Genomic DNA, 21,765 nt, shown 5'->3' with positions numbered 1-21,765 from the left:
ACATATAAAAGTTTCTATTTTTAGTAAAATTGTAGACCACTAATTAAATTAACATTTCTTGTACACAAAATAAAATCACAATATTTGAACCCAAACTCCTTGACTTGGTACATCTTGATGCACAACAAACAACATATAATACCCGGGTGGTGCGATATTTGAGGATTCGGGTGCCAATACATCGACTTGAAACCAAACCCGGCCTAAGCGCGTAACCGGTTTTGTGTTGGTTAGCTCGACCATCCTTTGGCTCATAGAAAATGAATGTGTATTAAAAGCCGGCCTAATAATAGTAATTTTAATCGTAGACGGGTTAATTATCCCATAGACCAAAAATTGAACATAAATATTTGCACCGTACGTGATCCTTGTATTCGGAACCGGAACAATAATAATCGGTCGTAGCCCCGACTTGGCCGAATCCAAGTACGGTGGCGAAAACGCCTCCAAACTAAGTTCGGTAGGAAAATACTCGGTTTTGAAGTCGTAATATTGATGTGGGTTACTTCCACCTACTAATATTCGTCCGTCTCGTAATAAAACCGCAGTCGAGTGGTACATTCTTGGGATCGTAGTAGGGGTCATGACTTCGAACCTTGACCCTAACAGACTATCCGGATTATAAATAACCGGGTTTAATATCGGATTACGACCACATTCCCATCCAGCAGACCCGTATCCAGCTCCGTTAATTATAGCCACGTGTCCATTAGGTAGAACGACCATGTCACCCATGGTACGTGCCATAGGCATCTTTTCCATGACCCATTTCGGATTCGGGTCATTAATTTTAATCCTTGCACACGTGTCGAGTGCTTGTAAAAATTTAATATTTTTTTGTGCCAACTCATATGACCCGGGTGGGGTACCTCCACAAACTAACACCTCCGGTTCAAACCCGGATCCCGAATTCCTCAACGGTAGGAGAACCGCGGACCCTGTACTAGGGTAATTCCGCGGTTCTCCACCTGGTACAGTCGGGTACGTCCGGACGACTTTATTTTTGTTATAATCAAGTAATATGGCACGGTTATTAGCAAAGACGAATAAATTACCGTCTACGTTTAAAAAAACGTACGGGTACAAATTATTTTCCTCGAATTGATCTTTTTTACCTTTTGTTTGTAACAAAAAAGGTAATTTAAAAAGTTCCGTCTTCGGAAAAAACTCGTAATTAAATTGATCAATACCGCCAATAATAATTGCACCACCATTAGGTAAAATATGATTAGTAGCGTACCACCTACGTTCGATCAATTCGTTAGGAAATTCCGACCAATCGCAATACGGACACGGTTCAATCGTCCGAAAAGCGCGGTCCCCACTACCCCATCCACCGGTTTGGAGGAGGAGACCGTCAGCGAGGGTCGTCCCTGACGAACACCACGTATCAGTAACAAGGTTCAAGGGACGAATAGTATTGGTTAAAACGTTGTACTCGATTGAGTGAGCCGTACAATCGGACCCGTGACATTGTCCAAATGGTAGGGAAATATTAGACCTGCCAAAATCAGCCCGATCAAACATGATAACACGGTCGTTGTTTAGAAGTTGCATGTGCATGGCGGAAATGCCTATGTTTTGTTGTAGAAATTGCCATGTACCGCGTTGAGATAATGTATTATGAGGTAGGATTGAGAGTAAAAATACGAAGAAAAATATGGAGAAAATATGTGACATTTTAGAATAATATTTAATTTGAAATGTGAATTTTTTTTTGTGTTTTTTTTTGTTTTAGGTTTTGGAAGGGTTTTAAGTGAGAATCTACAAGAGAAAAATGATGGGGTTAGGTATATATAAAAAAACTAGGGCGTGGAAAAAGTCAAGTATATTGTGAAAAAAGATTATGCTATGCTACAGCTTCAAGTTTAAAATTTTTGTGCTTGTACAGCTGTACACACTTGTACGTCATTAATTTTAAGTTTTGGATAGCGGCGTCACCGAAAATAAAATAATACGGAGTATGTTAAAATGACTTATAAAATCACTTTAATTTTTAATCTAAAATGGGAAGGACAAATTGTAAATTATTATTCAACAACCAACATATTATGCTCAACTTTTTAATTAGGCAAATCAAGAGCGCGCACGGTACTTTAATTTGCAGTTTGCAACTTTGAGAAATTGAGCAAAACGTTACCTTCTTCCTAAAATATTTGTAAGTGCAAAATTACAGTAAACCATTATAATTTCATAACTCAACCATTGCAGCGCCAGCCATAGTTGTGCATTAACATGTACAGTATGTTTTTCGCCGGCGTCTGTTACGGCTTCATAGGAATTTTAGGTTAATTTTGTATTGATACGAGTTACATTTTCACTTCTACCCCTAATTAATTAACTACTTTGTTTTTTAAGAGAAAATTGTAGAAAAATAAATTATAGACTACTATTACTAAAATATCCCCGATGGTACTAATTTTGGGCACCATCGAATAATAACACTATCTCATTTCCCTTCAGTAATATAACTATCGTGCAAAAGTGCATTATATGAACTTAAGTCACTATCTTATATTTTTCATTTAATTATTGAAGAAAAGCTAAATAAGGCCTTTGGATAATGTACATGGGTCAAATCTCATATTATTAGAAGTGACAACCCGGCCTAAATGACCGAACTCGAATCAGATCCATACCCGATGAAGCTCCGAAATTGTACTGAAACCTGAATTAATAAAGTACTCTAAGAGCACACATTAATAAGTACCTAATTAGGCATAGATAGGTTTAACATTATCCATAATTAATTAAGATTCTCTTATTTACTTTAATTTTTTTTTTTTATCTCATCTAAATATTCTTTTTTCCGTAAGCTATGAAGTTTGACTCTTTTTTTTAACACCAGATAAGCATACTAAACAACTCAATGAAAGTTATAACCACTTTACAACATAAAAAGTAAAATGTAATTATAAAAAAATTAAATTGAAAATTCATCAAATACAATAAAATTTCTAAATTTATTCTACTCTTTTATACAAAACATGGAATTTAAGCCTTCTCGTGCTTGGACATCTTTTTTAAACTTATTAACACCAATTAAATTGCTCATCAATGATTTAGGGTAGATGAAAAATTGATTTACGGAGTATAAATTTTGTATAAACGTCTCTGTTAAGAATTTGTGGTTTGTTTAATGAAAAAATTCTGTAGAAAAAAAATTAACAGTGGGAGGAGAGAAATATTAGAAGTAAAGTATACTTGGAGAGATAAAAATAAAATGGGGCATGGACCGTGTTCGATCGTGCCGGCCTGACGGCCATCTCTACGAGTAAAGAAAGTGTTAATACTCCCTCCGTCCCGGTTATTTGTTGTCCTTTGGTTTTGGCACAAAGACCAAGGAAAGGGGATTAGACCAATTACTAAATGACAAGTGGAATAAATTGAGTGTGAATGATCAAATTACTCATCAAATTCATTCTTAAAATAGAAAGGACAACAAATAACTGAGACACCCCAAAATGGAAAAGGACAGCAAATAACCGGGACAGAGAGTACACTTTGGAACAATTTCAGAATAAGAAAGAAACAAATAACAATTGGTTGGTGAAGGTGACGGAGGCCAGGTATGTATTTAGGAGTTAAAAATTTCAGCACGGATGAACAACTAATGTCATTAGATAACCTCGAAAGAAATTCCAAAAATTTAACTAAAACCTATGAAATTTTCATTTTTCATTGTTCATCGGGTTCAAGCGTCCCTGCTAATTCCCTAGATCCACGAGAACGTGTGAAGAAACCCAAAGCTACACATGTGAGGGTTGTCCCACATTGATAAAAGAGAAGAAGAATTACCACTTTATAAGGCAAGGGACTACTCCCTCTATCGTCAATTGGTTTTAGAGTGGAACCCTCTTGGACCTAAATTGTGGATTCTTTCTCCTCCGTTTGGGTGCGGCCCAGGCCCGTTGTTGAATTTAGCAGAACGTATTAACAAAGACACAAAGTAGTAGCCAAATAGGACAATAATATTATAGAAAGTTAAGCATAAATGCCTCTTTTACAAGTTTTTGTACTCAACAATGTTAAATGAAATTGAACAAACATTATTAAAAAAAAATAAAACAATAACAATTTATACGTTGGAAGGAAATAAACGGTGTAGTTAACTCTCTAGGCCAATTTAACCCAAATGCCTTTACTAGGAACATTCTGATGCACCACGAAGAGCATGTAGTATCCGGGCGGGGCCATGGTACTTGACCCGGGGGTTCGGACTTGGATCTCGAATTGGCCTAAGCCCAAGGGATTTACAATGGCTGTAATGGTTAGGACAAGATTTCTCTGGCTCATAGAAAAGGAATGTGTATTGAAGGGTGGTCTAACCATGGTCACCTTAATTGAACTCGGGTTCACCAACCCGCTAATCGAGAAACCGATTTTGATAATTGTACCATAATTGATTATGGTACTTGAACCCGGGGAGGTGATACTGGGTCGGATACTCGCCTGATTGGAATCCAAGTACGGGGGAGAGAACGCTTCCAGGGTAAGGTCAGTAGGAAATAACACGTTAGTGAAATTGTAGAAATGATGAGGGTTACTCCCACCGACTAAAACCCGCCCGTCTCTTAATAAAACCGCACAAGAATGGTACATTCTCGGAATTGTGGTTGCTTTCATGACCTCGAACCTAGATCCCAACACGTTGTCCGGGTGGTAAGTTACTGGGCTGAGAACTGGTTCTCGGCCCAGTTCCCACCCAGCCGTCCCAGCTCCAGCCCCATTAATTATCAACACGTCTCCATTCGGTAAGACCAACATATCACTCATAATACGAGGCATGGGCATAGTCTCCATGACCCATGTCGCATTCGGGTCGTTAATTTTCAATCGGGCACACGAGTTTAAAGCCGGTAAAAACCAACTTTGTGAGGCCGCCTTAACATAAGCCCCGTGACGGGCACCCCCACAAATTAACACCTCAGCCTCAGCCTTAGCCCCTAACTCTAAATTCTTTATCGGTAGGAGAACCGCGGACCCAGTACTCGGGTAATTCCGTGGGTCCCCACCCGGGACAGTCGTATAATTCCGAACAACGACATTTCTTTTATAATCGAATAATATAGCCCTATTATTAGCAAAAACAAATAAATTCCCATCGACATTTAAGAATACGAAAGCGTATAAATTATTTTCGACGCCACGTTCGTTCACTTCCGCCAAGAACGGGAAAGGCGTAAGTGTCGAAGTAGTCGATGTTTTCGGAAAAAACTCGTAACTAAAACCTCGTCGACCACCAAGTATAATCGAACTGCCATCTGGCAAAACATGATTGGTCGCGTACCACCGATGTTCAAACAATGCATTAGGGTTTTCCACCCAATCACAATTACTAATATTAGTACAATCAGGCTGAAACGTCTTAACGTCTCGTTCACCGTCATTGTACCCGCCGGTTTGTGCTAGGCGACCATCGCCTAGCACAGTCCCAGAGGAGCACCACGTATCGGTTTGGATATTGAGTGGACGTATAGAATTGGTTGATATATCGTACTCAGCCGAGTGAGCTGTACAATCGACCTTAAGGTACTCGTCTCTTGGGTTAATTCGACATTGGCCGTTGGGTAAGGAGAGGTTGGACGCACCAAAATCGGTCCGGTCGAAGAAAACGACACGGTCGTTGTGGAGAAGTTGCATGTGCATGGCGGATATGCCTACGTTGTTTAGTAGGAGTTTCCATGAGCCACCTTGGGCGGATATAGTGTAAGGGAAAATGACTAGTATTAAGAAAAATATTAAATTGTGTAACATGATTAATATTAAGTGTTTTTTTTTTTGACGGTTGGATAGAAAATAAACCGTATCTTAAAAATGCGAACTTTTTTTGGGTTAAGAATGAGTTTTTTTGGTGATTTGGAAAGGATTAGTGTGTGGAGCTTATATAGTGTGTATATATGATTAATTTATATGCAAATTCAACGCAAAGGTTAGTTGACATTCTGTCACAAAAACAAATTAAGGGAATGTAGGTTGTTGGAAGAGGTTCAAGATTGTATGATTGAGTTCTTATCATTGTATTGTTAAGGATGAATTTTTAAATTTAATTGACATGAAGAACTTCTAAAAGAATGTTGGTTTAATTATACTCCGTAAAACTTAATTAAGCACGGCAACAACACTCCACAAGTCCGTGTTTCTATAACCCATGATCACTTAGATGTTAGATCAATCGATAATGGGTGGTTTTAGCTTAATCAGATGTCTGGGTTAATTCTATGGAATATTTTCCTTGTATTTTTCTGATGAAATATTCTCTCTAATTTTTAGTATCGTACCAGTGGTGGAGCAAGGGGAGGCTAGCAAGACGCTCGTATCGGTAAAGTCTGAAAATTTCGAAATATTTAGTTAACAAATTTTGAATTTTTTTGAGGTTGTCTTATAGTACTATTACTACTTCGGCATGTTGAAAATTTTCATCTCCGCTGACTTAAAATCCTGACTTCACCACATTAGTACCCATAAATGCTTTTGATGGGGCATATTCTGCACACGCTGACCGAGTCAACATATTGAGCAAGGTCAAAGATATCCACAGCAAGTCAACGTATTAGACAGCCTAACCGACGCAGCCTGTCGGCCTATCACTTGGGTCTCGGCTAGGCAACTAGCCAGTAGGAGACATTACTGCGTACTCACATCCAAGTCCCCTCGGCATGGAGTCAACCAGGCCACCGGCCTGCCATGGGTCCCTCGGCCGAGGGTAGAAACGATCTTTCCACCGCTCTGCCACTTGGCCACTACGTGACAAAAGGTGAAAGTCTATAAATACTCCACTTCTCTCATTGAGAAAAGGATCCGAAAATAATCAATTAAACACACTAATCTGGTATAAACTCCCTTATCTCTCTACAATATACTTTGTGCCAAGTAACACACAACTTAATCCCTTTTAAGTTTACTGACTTGAGCGTCGGAGTGAGTTCGCTCGGTACCAAGCCGAGCCCTCAGTTTGTTCATTGTTTCAGGAGAGGCCGAAAGGAAGAGTCAAGCAAAGTCATCATTCTACAAGCTTACGTGGTAACAAATCCTGCTCCGGAATTACACCCGGAACAATTGGCGCCGTCTGTGGGGAGGCGTGATACTAAAAGCTAGTCAAATCCCTTACAAAAAAAAAAACACAAAACAAAACCCACCCAGCAAGCTAAGAAGATGTCAAAACAACAAGAAGTAGTTGTGAGTGACGAAACCGCATTCTACCAAGATGATACAGTCCCTAATTACGAGATCGGCGGTCCCAACCGTGCCGAGTGATCCAACCGGCGTACGGGATGCCAATACTACCAAACACCGCGCACGCCACGCGCATTGTCATGGGACATGTGGTCGATGCAGCCAAATCAAACCGAGTTATTCCTGGACCTGATGGGTAATACGCCGATCACCCCCGCCGCAACGACGGTGACGGCAGCACACCCGCAGGTGACCAGGGCCCATAAAGTGACCCCGAACAACTTGTCCGGGGCAATACAAGGAGCCATGCATACTAGGACGCCGGCGGAGCCCGAGCTGCCAGTGGCAGACCAAAGTCCTTCCCCCACTCGCGGGAGAACAATGTCGCCGCGGCAACAACGAGGCCCGCCCCGAAGAAATGAAGATAGAAGTCCGACTATCCAAAGTCGGGCAACAAGAAGCCCTTCCCGCCACGGGGAGAGAAGCCGGACTAGGGGTGCGAGGAGCCGATCGCCACGTGTCGTTCGACTCATGGTCAGACAGCCCCTCAGTGCCTATGTCCTCGGAGTCTCCGTGCCGACCAAACTGAAGCTGCCGTCCCTATCATACAAAGGGGATAGCGACCCAACCGACCATGCTTTCGAGTCTTACATGTCGGTATGGGAACAGCCTGATGAGGTATGGTGCCGAGTCTTCCCAACAACCCTGCATGGGATGGCCCAGAGTTGGTACAAGGGGCTGCCTAATGGTTCGGTATACTGCTACGCCGACCTAAGGGATAACTTCATAGCCCAGTACGCCTGCAACAAGAGAAGGGCCGTGGAGACATCGGATCTCCTCACTATCCGACAGGGGGAGGACGAGTCTCTACGAAGCTATGTGAAGAGGTTCGACGCGAAAGCTCAGCAGATCTGTGAGCTGAACACCGAACTGGCGGCCTTCGCACTGATGAAAGGCCTCCCGAAAGGCGAGCTCAAAAATGAGCTGATCAAGTGCGAGGTCCTCAACCTGGACTCCGCCAGAAAGATGGCCGACCGAGCCGTAAAGGTGGAGGACTACCACAAGACCTGGGTAGGCCACAGTGAAGCTGAGCACCCAGAAAGGAGGAGCCGCCGGGAGAACGCTGATGAAGGTCGCCGTGACAGTAATCGGTCACGGCCTGAAAGATCTAACAGGAAACAGAGCTCGGCGGGCGCCGGGGGGAGTTCGGGACCATACACCCAGAAGCGGTACCACGGTCTCACCCCCTGGTCAAATCACCGGCCGAGGTCTTTGCCCTGAGCAAGAATGAAGGGCAGAAGTGGGCAAGACCCCCCAAGACGAGGGCGGAGGGCGACGCAAGCCAATTTTGCGATTACCACGGCCAGCCCGGCCATAAGACCGACGACTGTCGGCATCTGAAGAACGCCATCGAGGAGCTAATCCGAAAGGGGGCCCTCAGCAAGTACGTAGCTGGGGCCCCGGAAACGAGCTCCGACGTCCAGAGGATGGGAGTGATCCAGGTGGTTATCGGAGGAAACGAGAACGGAGGGTCGGCTAATGGGCACAAACGGCACCTAAATGAGCTTTATCAAGCCATCAACTTTGTGCCCACCACAGCGATCCCCGCTTCCACCGTCCCCGATATAACCACCGGAAAGAAAGACTACGAAGGAGTCGTAGCCCCGCACAGCGACCCGCTGGTGGTCCACCTGGACATATCCAACCACTTGGTTAAGAGGTGTCTAATTGATACAGGCGCCTACACGAACATCATGTTCAGAGAATGCTTCCTCAGTCTCGGTCTAAAGATTGAGGACCTGAGCCCCTGCACCAACCCACTATACTGACTTCTCGGGGCCGGCCTGTACCCACAGGGTCAATCAGGTTGCCGGTGATGTTCGGCCAGACGGATGCGGCCAAGAATGTTTTATCTGAGTTCGTGGTCATTGATGGTTCGTCCGCCTACAATGTTCTGATAGGCCGGGTCACTTTGAGCGAGGCCGATGCTGTAATGTCCATCCGGACCCTGACATTGATGTATGTCTCGGACCGGGGGGAGGCACAAAAGCTCGTCTCAAAGGACGAGAGAGACGAAGCTGTCAATGTCCAAATATCTGCCAGAGGGTGTAACATGCAATCCCTCAAAGTGGCGAAGAAATCAGAGAAGGGGAAGAGCCCATCCTTACGACAGGAGGGTGATCCGATGAGCACCAACAACGTCAGCATGGTCGAGGGAGCCGAGACCGAGCAAGTGGAAATTGACCTAGGACGCACCGTAACTGTCGGTGTCGGCCTGGAGCCAAAATTCAGAGCCGATCTCCTAGACCTGCTGAGGAGGAACAAAGACATCTTCGCGTACTCAGCCGTCGAGATGCCAGGCGTGAGTCGAGAGGTGATCGTTCACAAGCTGAACGTGCTCTCCAACGCTCGCCCTGTCAAGCAGAAGATGAGGAACTCCTCGGTCGAAAAGGATGACGCCATCAAGGCCGAGGTAGATAAACTATTAGAGGCGGGCTTTATCATGCCTTGTACTTACCCTGAGTGGCTAGCAAATGTTGTAATGGTGAAGAAGTCATCAGGGGGGTGGAGGATGTGTGTTGATTTTACAAATCTTAATAAAGCATGCCCTAAAGATTGCTCCGGTGATACACGCACCTTCCCGAGACCTGCAACCAGTACTTAGCCCCCTACCATTTGCACAGTGGGGGATGGATTTATTAGGGCCATTTCCGACGGCCTCCGGAGGAAGGAAGTACCTGATCGTCGCCGTTGACTACTTCACCAAATGGGTCGAAGCTGTCGCGGTACCTGCCAAGACCACGGCGGCCGTGAGAAAGGTAATCTGGGAAAACATCATAACTCGTTTTGGGTTACCCCAAGTCATGGTATTTGACCACGGCCGAGAGTTTTGGAGTGACATGGTGATGAACTGGCTAGAAGAGCTCGGTATCAAGTTTGCATACTCCTCCGTCTGCCACCCTCAGAGCAACGGGGCGGGCGGAAGCGCTAATAAAACAATCCTAAAGGGGCTGAAAAAGAAGGTTGAAGATCTAAAGGGAAGGTGGGCTGATGAACTACCGGCGTCTGTGGTCCCTTAGAACCACGGAGAAAGAAGCAACGGGTGCATCCATTCCACCTAGTCTATGGGTCTGAAGCCGTCCTATCAATTGAAGCAGCGGTGCCGACATTCAGAACGCAAACCTTTAACCCAGTCGAAAATGAGGAAGGCCTGAAAGCCTCCCTAGACCTGGTCGAAGAAAGTCGAGACACGGCACGGCTCAACTTAGCCGTTTACCAAAACAGAATAAGAAGAGCCTACAACCGAAGGGTCCACAAAAGGGACTTAAGAGTAGGAGATCTAGTCCTAGGAAAGTCGGCCGCCACCAACAAAGGAAACATCCATGGCAAAATGACGGCCAACTGGGAAGGACCCTACAAAGTGGTTGAAGAAATGAGGCCGGGTACATACCGGCTGACAGACATGGAGGGAGTGCCTCTAATGAGCCACTGGAACACATACAACCTAAGGAAATATTTCATATAGCGGCGGAGGTGTCCAAGACCGCTGTGGGCACCACAACGTGTGTTTATACCTTATAAAAGTGATCCAAGTTTCCCATCAAAATACTTGTCCCCTCCATAGTCACTACCGAAGTACAAAAGCGTATAAGCACTGTTGAGACGCAAATCTGACTGCCCCGGCCAATCCGGGAGTGGCAGAGGAAGCGATCAATATGTCTATAGATACGGAAAGCAGTCAAAACGTAAACTCGGTTGCCTCGGCCAAAGCCGGGAGTGACGAGGGAAACGCGACTTGCCAACAGCAGTTGATACTCGCCACAACGACCAACATGCTTAGGAACGTATAAGTACGGTTGAGAAACGCAAATCGGACGCCTCTGCCAGACCGAGAGTGAAAGAGGAAGCGATCAACACGTCTACAGATACGAACGCTGTCGAGCCGTAACCCCGATTGCCTCGGCCAGACCGAGAGTGACGGGGACACAACGACCGATACGCTAACATGTTCACAGCGGCGGTTGGGAAGCGCAAATCTGACGCCTCGGCCAGACCGAGAGTGAAGGAGGAAGCGACCGACATGCCAACATGTTTAAAGACGTTTAAGTACGATTGAGATGCGCATCCTAACTGCCTCGGCCAGGCCGAAGGTAAAAACAAAAAGCACTCAATATGTTAAAAACGCAAGAAGACAACTCAGACGAAAATGAGATAAAGACCTCGGCCAAGCCGAGGCAAAATAAGCAAATTCTTATTAAAAATGTTCATAGGTAATACAAAGTCGACGGCCGTCCCCATAAGGATAGCCTAAACACTACCTACCAAAGTTCAACAAAAAAGGAAAGGTACAGCAAAAGGTTACAGACATGAGAGTTGAAAGCGCCAAAAAAGATGGCAGGGAGGAAAGGCTCAATAGTTGGCCCCGAATTTGAAATCGTCGAAGGGCCGGGTGAATCCGGTGACGACCGCCCGTCTCCCCTATAGCTTTTTACGCTCGCCATCGGCCAGCGATAAACATCACCATCGATGGGCGACCCGAGCCGACTTGGCGGCTTTCAGTTTGCCTTTGCCCTCTCGGCTTCCTCCCCGCCGCCTTCACCTTTTCGGCATGGGCCGCCTTCTCATCGCACCTCCTCGGCGGCCTTCTTCGCCCCTCCTCCTCCTCATGACGGCCGCCTTATCATCAAGCGGTGGTCAAATTTTTGCCACGGGAAGGAGCCTTCGGGAAAGAGCTCTCGATTACTTCCCCGGTAGCTTCTTGGCCTGGTCCCGTATTGGGCGCACATGTTAGGGATGACGTCGGTTTGGAGCGTCTCAATGTCTTTCTCCTACGGGCGAGGATAGCCCTTGTATTTCTGTGCGCCTTCGCTGGAGCCGAATGCGAGACTTCCATTCTTCCCTCTTACCAACAAAGAAAGTCGTAAGCGACTGAAGCTTGTCCCGCTCCTCCCGCGACTTAGCGGCGTCGGCCTCCGCACCTCAACCTTGGCCCTCTCGGCTAGGACCGCCTTGTCGGCTTCCTCCCTAAGCTTTCGCTCGGCAAGGAGGTCTTTCTTAGCGACCTCGAAGTCCTTCGCCGACCTCTCGGCCTCCTTCTTAGAGCGACAAGCTTGAGCCTAAGCCGTTCAAGCACGAGGCGTTCGGCCATGACCTTTTCTTGCTCCATAATATGAGCACCGCCACGTCGACCACTTCGCCGACATCTTGGACAACCTTATGCCCTCCGCCCTAATGCGGCGGCGGAAGGCTTCGGGGAGGAGGAGACGACGGTGGCATTTTTATCACCCGTCTGCACAGGCCGCTTCTCTAGTTGCCGTTCAGAGGGACCGGTAGCCGGCAGCGGTTGATCTACAAAAAATTCAGACAAAGCATCCATGTCAACGTTCATTGACATATCAGAGAGCCTGTCATCAGGAATGCCTAAAGAGCCCGCTAAATCCGAGCCCTGGGTTAGATCCGTACCAGCCTTGGCCTCCTTGGTTGGAGGCCCCTTTTCTTTACCGGCCTCGGTAACAGCAGCGGCGGCAGACTCGGTCTCTTTTCTCTTATTCAAAGAAGGAGGAGCCTCCGCAACAGTGACCTCCTCCTCAACATCGATGACCACCTACTGCTTTTGAACCGCAGGGATTGAAGACTGAACCGGAGTTGACGCCCTCGCCGCCATAGACATTATCTTTGGTTTACGGCGCGGTACGTTACTGGCAACCTTCGCCTGAGCCGCCGTCACATCCAGTGCCTTCAACTGCTGGTCCATGAGTTCGTTAGGAGCCGGTCGGCGATCACGTGTCTGGGCCTTAGGATGCGGGTCAACAACTCTCCCGTTCTCGTCAAGTCCCAACCTCTCGGAGAGCAGACAGACAGTCCCCGAGCCAAATCGGTCCGCAAAAAGAAACGGCGGAAGTTAAGCAAAAGAAATAAAACAAATTCAAAAACAGAAACATAAAAAGCAAAGATGGGCCTCACACCGACCCCACTCACCCCGTTCGAGGGCCGGTGTGAGGCCGACGTGGCAGAGCAGCTCATCCTGAAGAACGATCTGCGTCGGGGGCATCCATCCCTTCGGCGTCCCATCCTTCTCAGCCTCATTGCCCGTTTTTCGTCCTCATTAAGAGGGACCCTGTTGGCGTCCATCTTAAGCTTATTCCGGGAGACGTATCTATCATGCTCCCCTTTACTCTCGCACCGCAAATTGACGCGGTGCTGGAAGGACCGGGGCAGCGGATAGTCCTCCGGAACCTCAACGTATACCCACCGCCCCCTCCAGTCCTTGCAAGACGTCAGCTTGGAGACGGTGACGAAGCCCGGCTCGGTTTGTATGTTGTACCACCCCTGGCCGCCTAGGGTGGTTTGTTTAAGGTGGTGGAGCCGGCGGAAGAGGTTCACCGTTGGGGCCTCCCCTTTGAAAAGACACAACCATACAAAACCAACAATCGTCCTGATGGCCAACGGATGCAGCTGGGCCACGGCGACATTCATCGCTTTAATAATAGCAGCAACGTATTCATTCAGAGGAAACCGGAGCCCATACTCCGGTGTCGATGTATACGCCGATACGGCCGTGGGAGGGCAATGACGGCCGACCCTCCTTAGGGATAACAATTCTATACTCCCCCGAAGGAGTAATGGTGTTCAAAAAGTTCGAAATCAGTAACAATCGGCGAACTTGTTCGTCCGAGCACGATCGGGGCCCGATCGATCGAGCATCACCGTGCCCCGAAATAGGCGGCCTCCTTACGATAGAAGGGGTTGCCTCACCATCATCATCATCATCACCATCCTCATCATCATCATCATCCTCGAAACCCTCCAAAAATTTTGGGTCAACCTTGGGAGAAGGAGACCTGGGACCCCCGAACTTTATCGGGGTGACGGCAAGTGGCTCCTGCTCATCAGGATGCAACGGCTCGCCCCCCGGCGCAGAAGTACTGGGTCCATCATCAGCAGAAGACATGACAACAAATACTTAACAAATAAAAGTTGAAAAATTTGTTTGTTTACCTTGGAAAAGTGTTACGCCGAGTAACGCTTTGAAGACTAGAGAGAAGTTTTCGTCGAAGAAAGTTAGAGAGAAGAAATTTTTTTTGAGAAAGTGAATTTTTGGTGGCCAAAATCAGGGGCTAACTGCTCTATGAAACGGACCAATCAGGGCAAAGCCCATGAAGCGTCAACCAATCAACACCGAGCCACGTGTCAAGCATGCAGCCATGGAATGTCAATCGACAAACAGTTACAAATCTTCTTCAACACGCTCCTTGACAGAATATCAATCGTCGTATCTTCTTCAAACACGATCCTTGGTATCTACTCGCCAAACGGCCCGCTGTTCAACCAAGCTTGGCAGCACCGGCCGGGGGCAATCAAAAGCACACGGCACTCTCAACCTCGGTCTCGGCCAGCGCCATTTTCTTTTCCACATTTGATGTCCATTACACATCCATGTGGAGGGGGGATATGATACAGCCTTAGCAGAACCAAGCCGAGGAAGAAGAAGCAGGGGATGAAATTTCTCAAGCCGCAGAATACGCTCAACACTCATCGAAGGTCCATACCACGGCATAGACTACGCTGGGGGCAAATTGATGGGGCATATTCTGCACACGCTGACCGAGTCAACATATTGAGCAAGGTCAAAGATATCCACAGCAAGTCAACGTATTAGACAGCCTAACCGACGCAGCCTGTCGGCCTATCACTTGGGTCTCGGCTAGGCAACTAGCCAGTCGGGAGACATTACCGCGTACTCACATCCAAGTCCCTTCGGCATGGAGTCAACCAGGCCAGCCGGCCTGCCATGGGTCCCTCGGCCGAGGGTAGAACAGTCTTTCCACCTGCTCTGCCACTTGGCCACTTAGCCACTACGTGACAAAAGGTGAAAGTCTATAAATACTCCACATCTCTCATTGAGAAAAGGATCCGAAAATAATCAATTAAACACACTAATCTGGTATAAACTCCCTTATCTCTCTACAATATACTTTGTGCCAAGTAACACACAACTTAATCCCTTTTAAGTTTACTGACTTGAGCGTCGGAGTGAGTTCGCTCGGTACCAAGCCGAGCCCTCAGTTTGTTCATTGTTTCAGGAGAGGTCGAAAGGAAGAGTCAAGCAAAGTCATCATTCTACAAGCTTACGTGGTAACAAATCCTGCTCCGGAATTACACCCGGAACAGCTTTATATGATGAGGTATGAATAATAAACTTATAGTATGATTCATAAATAAAATAAGACTATTTTACGGTGTGATAGTGTTAAAAACTCATTTATTACATCAATCAATAAATGAGTATTAAAGGACCGTTTCACACTATAGAATGATGATTAGTTAGCGGTATATATGTTGCTACCACCTGGTGAATCAGCTCATTTATTTTCAGACTTCTACCTAGGTTGACCAAACACTATTTACATTTTTTCCAACTGATGCATGTACATACTAACATACGTGAAACTGAGTCGCGTACATGCACAATTGCACATAATTTGAAGCATAAGCTGTATTGTTGTTAATCATTGTTGAGAATCAACTAACTAATCTATAACCACATGCTAATCAGTTACTAAGATATTGCTAATCTATAGTACAAGTATTAAAAATAAGAATATATTAAGTTTAACTAAACATCTGACTTTTATTTTGTAGTAAACTATATATAAATGTTCATGACTAAGCTAATTTAAAATGCAAGTAAATTAAGAATGATTAAGAAATTAGCAATTTCATTATTGTAGTGCCAGTAGTGGTTAGTTTTCTCGACATTGCATGGCTTTAATTGTATTTTTTGAATATATTTCCTCTCCGATTATTTGTTTATCTATTTTATTTAAGGTGTATACCAATCAATTGTTCAACTTTTTATTTTTGGGAATGCTATCAATTTGATCCTCCATAGTCGTCCATACTCAATTATAATTGGCTCCTCCTCTTTCTTTGAAGTTTGTCTGCCAAAATCAAATTATAATTAAATGGCCAAACGGAGGAATATACATTATAATCATTCTTATTAGCTTTCTTAGCTTGTTCAATTTATAGTTATTTCATCTGTCATTCCTTATCATTAGGAGTTAATAATATGCATGGTACACCTACGATATCACAGCCACCACTTAAGATGGGATTTGTCCGACCATTTTATTATTTAGTGCTTAATTTGTTAGGGTGGTCTTTTTTAGAACTGTTAAATTCGTCTTAAGTTTCAAATGAAAACATTAACTTTGTTAGGGTGTTTTTTCTTAGAACGGTCATAAGTTTAAAACGGAAACATTAACTCCAATTATTAGATGGAAAAAGCCTTTTGTTATCAGTTAAATATTCTGCCTTTTGTCTCATATAACTATTTTACTCGTTTCATACTTAATACGGAAATATCCGTTTTAAACAAGAATTTGTGTAATTTGTATAGGCTTTCGAAGCTCCATGCAGTCACAAATACTTTTAACACCACCGTCCACCTTATAAGTATAGAGACCATCATGCAATAATTTGCACCTACAGCAAAACAACCAAGTTTCTCAAAAATATAATAATAATCCATCTCTTCTTATCTGTTGATTAGCTTGTCCATTATTCAACTTTAATTCCAATTTATCTCAATTAATATGTGTTGTATAAAAATTTAAAATTTTGAAAAGTACGTTTAGTTTTCTATCTTTGTTCCCTATCCGAAATTAATCGTTCATGGATGTCAATTTACTCTGCAATACGATAAGTGGGTTATACATCAGATGATATAGTTTTTGAGCATTAAGATAAAGTTTTTGAGTTTTGTTTTAAAAATTATGAGTTTTATTAAAAGAAATTTGAGATTCATTCTTTTCAACATAAAACTAAAAAAATTACAATATAACTCAAAAACATTACATATAAGCTCAGAAAAATTTGAGTTTTGACGTCAAAAAACTAACATGTAACTTTTAAACTTTATAAAATTTCAAAAAAAGCTACACAAAAACTCAAATATATAGAGTCGATGTCGATATATAATCCTTTTTGTATGCAATACAATAAGAGCAACTGAACCATAGCGTCAAACAACCGCGACCCTGTACCTACCTATCTATCAACCTATACCCATAGGCCATAACGAACTATGGGTGAATACGATAAGAGAGAACTCATGAGTCGCATTATTTCCGAGCCTACTATTAAAACCCAACTAATCAAGAAAGAAATGTTTCAAGTTTTGCTAACAATATATTGACATTTGATCATTGTATGTGTTATCCCAAGATGAAAAACTCGAAGAATTCTCAATAATTTGAGCGTTTCACTTTATATGAATACGAGAAAATTTGGATAATTCTCAATTTAGCTAAGAATGGGCGTGGTTGCTGGAATTTCAATTAGTTTGGAGGTGTTCTTCTCCGTTTATAGTTTAGTTTTAAATCTCTCAGATTCTTTCCGTTCTAAGTCTACACTCTTGCGCGCCCTGGTAAACATCATACCAAATTTAACGATTCTCTGACATTCGCAAGTCACAACCGACAAGAAACCACAAATACTACTCCCCCTCCATCCCGATCATTTGTTATCGGCTTTAGTTTTGGCACAAAGATCGAGGAAAGAGGAGGGACCAATTCTTCAAATGACAATTGGAACAAATTGAGTATGAATGACCAAAATGGAAAAAGATAACAAATGACTGGGACAGAAGGAGTATTATACAACCGGTTGGACAAGAGCATTGTACAACCATAATCAATCTTGATGAGGTTATGTGTATTTTTTTCTAGCTCTTATATTTTTTTATTTTTATTTTAATTTTTTGATGTCAAAAATTAAAAGTTAATTGAGCTCCTATATATTATTTTTGAGTTTCATTATAATTTTTTAAGTTCAATATTTTTATAATGGAGCTCGGATTTTTTTAAACAAAGATCATAATCTATAGGTCTAAGCTCAACTAAATAATTCTAAAGCTCGGGTTCTTTTCTATACAACCAATACAACTGGTTGTATGACTGTTTACTGACAAGAAACTCGATGTTGCTCGTCTATCATACGGAGTATGATTGTACGAGTAACTCCCATAATACAAACTTCCCTTCACGTCTAACTCCAAGAATCACCTTTGTTCAATGAAGTCGGTAAAATTCCATCACCGCTAAATTCCCTTCACGTCTAACTCCAACAATTACAAAGATTGCTAAATTCCATCACAGGAACATCTACAATGAGATATGCTCAATATGAGAAAATTGTTGGAGATCATTAAACATATCTTAAGGTGTTGGCCCGTAAATTTCCTTTGAACAAGTTCTAGCAGAAGAGAAGAAGGGAGTTTCAGTTGTCTTCTTTGCTCCTTTAAAATGCACCTAACCAAGTTTTACTGCAATATGCCACAGCCTGGGTCTTTAGTCAGTCTTTAGGCTCTACTCTATAACAGAGACTACCAGATTCGGTTTTCTATCACCGCAGACACAACAGCTTTGATTGAATCCTGCAGATTACAATAACAATCCTCAGAATACTCCATTGAGACTGATAATCTAAAGTACAGTAGTTCACAAGGAGTCATACCGCAGAATGGTTTTTTAGGCCAAGAGAAAGGACCAGCGACTTAGAGGAGCCAGCTTCACTATATAACCGAAATTAAAAACAAACAAAAAAATAACCCTTTAGAATTATTAAACGTAATTACGTAAGTCTACTAAAAGCAAATCACCTAGTAATCTACATCTATACCCATATTTATTTGCTAAAAGCTTCCACAGTTCACATAACTACACAATCATTCCTTTCCTGCCCTTGGAATAGAAGACGATAGTAAGCAATCAAAAGGAGCAAACGTCATTACGTTGTTGTGTAGCATAGGAGAATAAATAAGAACAAACAACTAACTAAAGAAGTCCTTAACTTCCAGAGACGTAGATTCTTATCCTAGACAAAGCAAACCCCCTTTTCTACCACCTTGTTTAATCTTTACATGTCCTTGCATATTCAATTGCAGATTAATATAAGCTCCAAATATATTCTCTGAGTTCCAGACAGTGAGGTAAGGAGTAAGGACGCCAAGGTCTGCATAACGCCTCACAATTCTTACGAGTATAAGGTCACATTTTAAGCTACTCTTTTTTCCTAACCCACATCATATAGTGAAAAAGTCAAGCTTCCGCCTATTAGGCACAAAGGACATAATTTAACTATCTAAGTGCCAGCTTCAATCAGCAAAAGAAAAATACCTTATGTTTTGAATTAGCTTGCGAGCACACGCCACTAACATGGGCTGCAAAAAAAACAGAAATCTATCTCAGTTCACCAGTGCAAGTAAGCTTAATAACATGTGTAAATGAAGCCAGCATACCATCTAACCTCATCACGTTTGCCAATTAACACAGACACACTGAATGTTGGATGGACAGTCACTCCTTCCTCCTTTCTAGCTTGCAAGAGTGTTCCCATACTTCCTATTTGAGTCGCAATCACCTGTTTCCATGACTCTTATATGAGTTCACATTCTCGTACTGTGATTAGCAAATAATATTGAGAAAAGACAGAATAAAAGAAGATCGTTACTCACGAGGAAATAATCTTCATAACCACAAATGACCAACTGGGTTTCATTTCCCTGGACACCAAGATCACAGTGCGAATATATTATAAAACCATGGCTCAATTCCCTATTGCAGCCAACAAATTTAAGATATATGGGTACAATCATACAAGCATACTCAAAGCCAGAAAACTTGGAAAAAATTGTTTTTAACATTCCAAGCATTGACAGCTATAAGGCCACTAAGGTTCACATTAACATCGGGATGGAGAGCAAACCACGTTATAATACCCCTATACAGCCATCATTATTGACAAGGCTCATAGAGTTTTAGGTTGATTTGAAAAATGGGGAAAACATTTTCTGAACACCAACAGCAAATCAAAATGGGGTATCAGGTGTGTACAAAGGGCTAGAACTATGGGGAAACTATAGAACTGCCGATGAGCCTCTTAGAACGTGGAACCTATAGGAACAGCATACAATTGTAGAAAAACATGAACCAGAATGAATAGATATCTCTGTTAGCCCTCGAAGAGAATCGCAACTTCATTCAGAATAAGTCCACTTGAATAACACAATGTGCTCACGGTGCTAACATTCTTCCAAGAATAAATACTCTGTAACTTAGAACTCCTAGAGCCTATGTTATTGTACATTTTAGTGTTGTCCACGACAAAATATATTACTCCACTCAGCAGTACGAAAAATAAAATACTCTTTGAGCTCCTTTATTTCAGCTTATCACATACAAGTATTATCCTGTTACTATAATTCACTTACAAGTAAAACCTTGCAAACAAGTTGGTATCTGTAAACCACATTTTACTTGATCAAAACCTAGATTCCCAAATAATCCCATTTTTCGGCCTCGAAGATGTACTCCTACAGTCCTACAGCACTACATGAGCTATCCAATTCAAGTGAACTAGGTAAATCAATTACAATGGTGAGAGCAACTCCTTCAAAGTTCAAACACAGCCCAACACGCCCAGTGTAGGTATAGTACTATAGTAACCACATTCACTACAAATAAAATACTCCATCTGTCCCGGTCATTTGTTCACCTATTCCATTTTTGGGTATCTTGGTTCATTTGTTTACTTTTCTATAGTAGGAGTGCTTCTAATAGGTAATTTGATTTTCCACATTCATTGTTTGTCCACTTCTCATCCAATGACAATAACCACAAATGACCATCTCCTCTCTCCTAGTTTCCTCCGTCTTTGTGTTAAAAGCAAAGGTAAACAAATTACTGGGATGGAGGGATTAATTCCCTTTTATCCAAGGGGGGAACCTAACAAGCACCAAAGGGTAGCACTCGCTACTCCAAAATTCAAAAATTGGTTAAGATTATCAACCCTTTTGCAACCTCAAGATTCTTAAATATGGACCTTAACATAAGTATAAAACAACATGAGGAAAATTCCATATCCCTAAATTTTATTTCTAGGTTCGCCTCTGCTAGTTTTATGATAATCATTTGTTTACCTTTGATTAAATAGATAAATGACTGGGATGAAAGAAGTAGCTGATGTAACAAGTCAACAACAACAAATTCAAAAACGATTTGGGATCGGCCGACGTGAATCATCCTTACAATTCCAGCAACAGTATTATCATGATGCTACAAATTAAATTATTAAATAAAACTAGTATTAAAATTGGTAACAGAAATCAGATAGGGGTACCTGAATATCAAGGGTGAGCTGTTTAGTAAGCACAGGAAATCCGGGATGCGAAGTCTCCATAGTTACCGGCAAAATGCAATGGGAGAACTGAGAAGGCGTTAGGTTTAGAGACAAATTCCGTACCAGAAATCCAATTTAGAGTTTGAGAGTATATTTCCCCTTTCTTGTGACTTGTGAGTAAAGAATGTCTGGCATAAATTAGGGGAGTAGGGGCCGGGGTGAATTGAGTACGCGGACGCGTCCTCGGAATTGGTTCGGTTAAAACTTACTAACACGAGTCGAGACAATTAGGCCAACTTCGAGTTGAGTTCAAGCTTAGTGAGTTTAAACTTTAAAATCTGTACTCTATCCGTCTTAATTATTTATTTATCTTTGATTCAAATACTACTCACAGAAAAATATGAA

General features: G+C 43.0%; 3 protein-coding genes across 3 annotated transcripts; all 3 read right to left on the bottom strand.

The window, feature by feature from the left end:
* Positions 1-17: 17 nt before the first annotated feature.
* LOC141658586 (aldehyde oxidase GLOX-like) lies at positions 18-1,710 on the bottom strand. Its single transcript, XM_074465511.1, has one exon. It carries the CDS (start codon positions 1,678-1,680, stop codon positions 76-78), a length of 1,605 nt encoding a protein of 534 aa, XP_074321612.1. The 5' UTR covers positions 1,681-1,710; the 3' UTR covers positions 18-75.
* Positions 1,711-4,116: 2,406 nt separating this feature from the next.
* On the bottom strand, positions 4,117-5,649 carry LOC141587515 (aldehyde oxidase GLOX-like). Its single transcript, XM_074408996.1, has one exon. It carries the CDS (start codon positions 5,647-5,649, stop codon positions 4,117-4,119), a length of 1,533 nt encoding a protein of 510 aa, XP_074265097.1.
* Positions 5,650-18,063: 12,414 nt separating this feature from the next.
* LOC141586338 (uncharacterized) lies at positions 18,064-21,593 on the bottom strand. Its single transcript, XM_074407533.1, has 6 exons — positions 21,361-21,593; positions 19,697-19,744; positions 19,489-19,602; positions 19,359-19,402; positions 18,697-18,754; positions 18,064-18,616 (listed from the first exon to the last, which is right to left on the bottom strand). Exons 1-6 carry the CDS (start codon positions 21,418-21,420, stop codon positions 18,566-18,568), a joined length of 375 nt encoding a protein of 124 aa, XP_074263634.1. The 5' UTR covers positions 21,421-21,593; the 3' UTR covers positions 18,064-18,565.
* Between the last annotated feature and the right edge of the window lie 172 nt (positions 21,594-21,765).

The sequence above is a fragment of the Silene latifolia genome, chromosome 6 (assembly GCF_048544455.1).
Source record: "Silene latifolia isolate original U9 population chromosome 6, ASM4854445v1, whole genome shotgun sequence".
NCBI classification, from domain to species: Eukaryota; Viridiplantae; Streptophyta; class Magnoliopsida; order Caryophyllales; family Caryophyllaceae; genus Silene; species Silene latifolia.
Note: the sequence above shows the minus strand (reverse complement) of the source record. Positions and strands in the feature narration are given on the sequence as shown.

What these genes read in the sequence shown, in the direction of transcription:
- LOC141587515 (XM_074408996.1), bottom strand. Translation starts at nt 5,649, where the DNA reads ATGCACATGCAACTTCTCCACAACGACCGTGTCGTTTTCTTCGACCGG.
- LOC141586338 (XM_074407533.1), bottom strand. Translation starts at nt 21,420, where the DNA reads ATGGAGACTTCGCATCCCGGATTTCCTGTGCTTACTAAACAGCTCACC. An exon ending in AGCTCACCCTTGATATTCAG is followed by an intron (nt 19,745 to 21,360) that starts GTACCCCTATCT and finishes CTTGGTGTCCAG; the next exon opens with GGAAATGAAACCCAGTTGGT. An exon ending in GTTATGAAGATTATTTCCTC is followed by an intron (nt 19,603 to 19,696) that starts GTGAGTAACGAT and finishes TCATGGAAACAG; the next exon opens with GTGATTGCGACTCAAATAGG.
- LOC141658586 (XM_074465511.1), bottom strand. Translation starts at nt 1,680, where the DNA reads ATGTCACATATTTTCTCCATATTTTTCTTCGTATTTTTACTCTCAATC.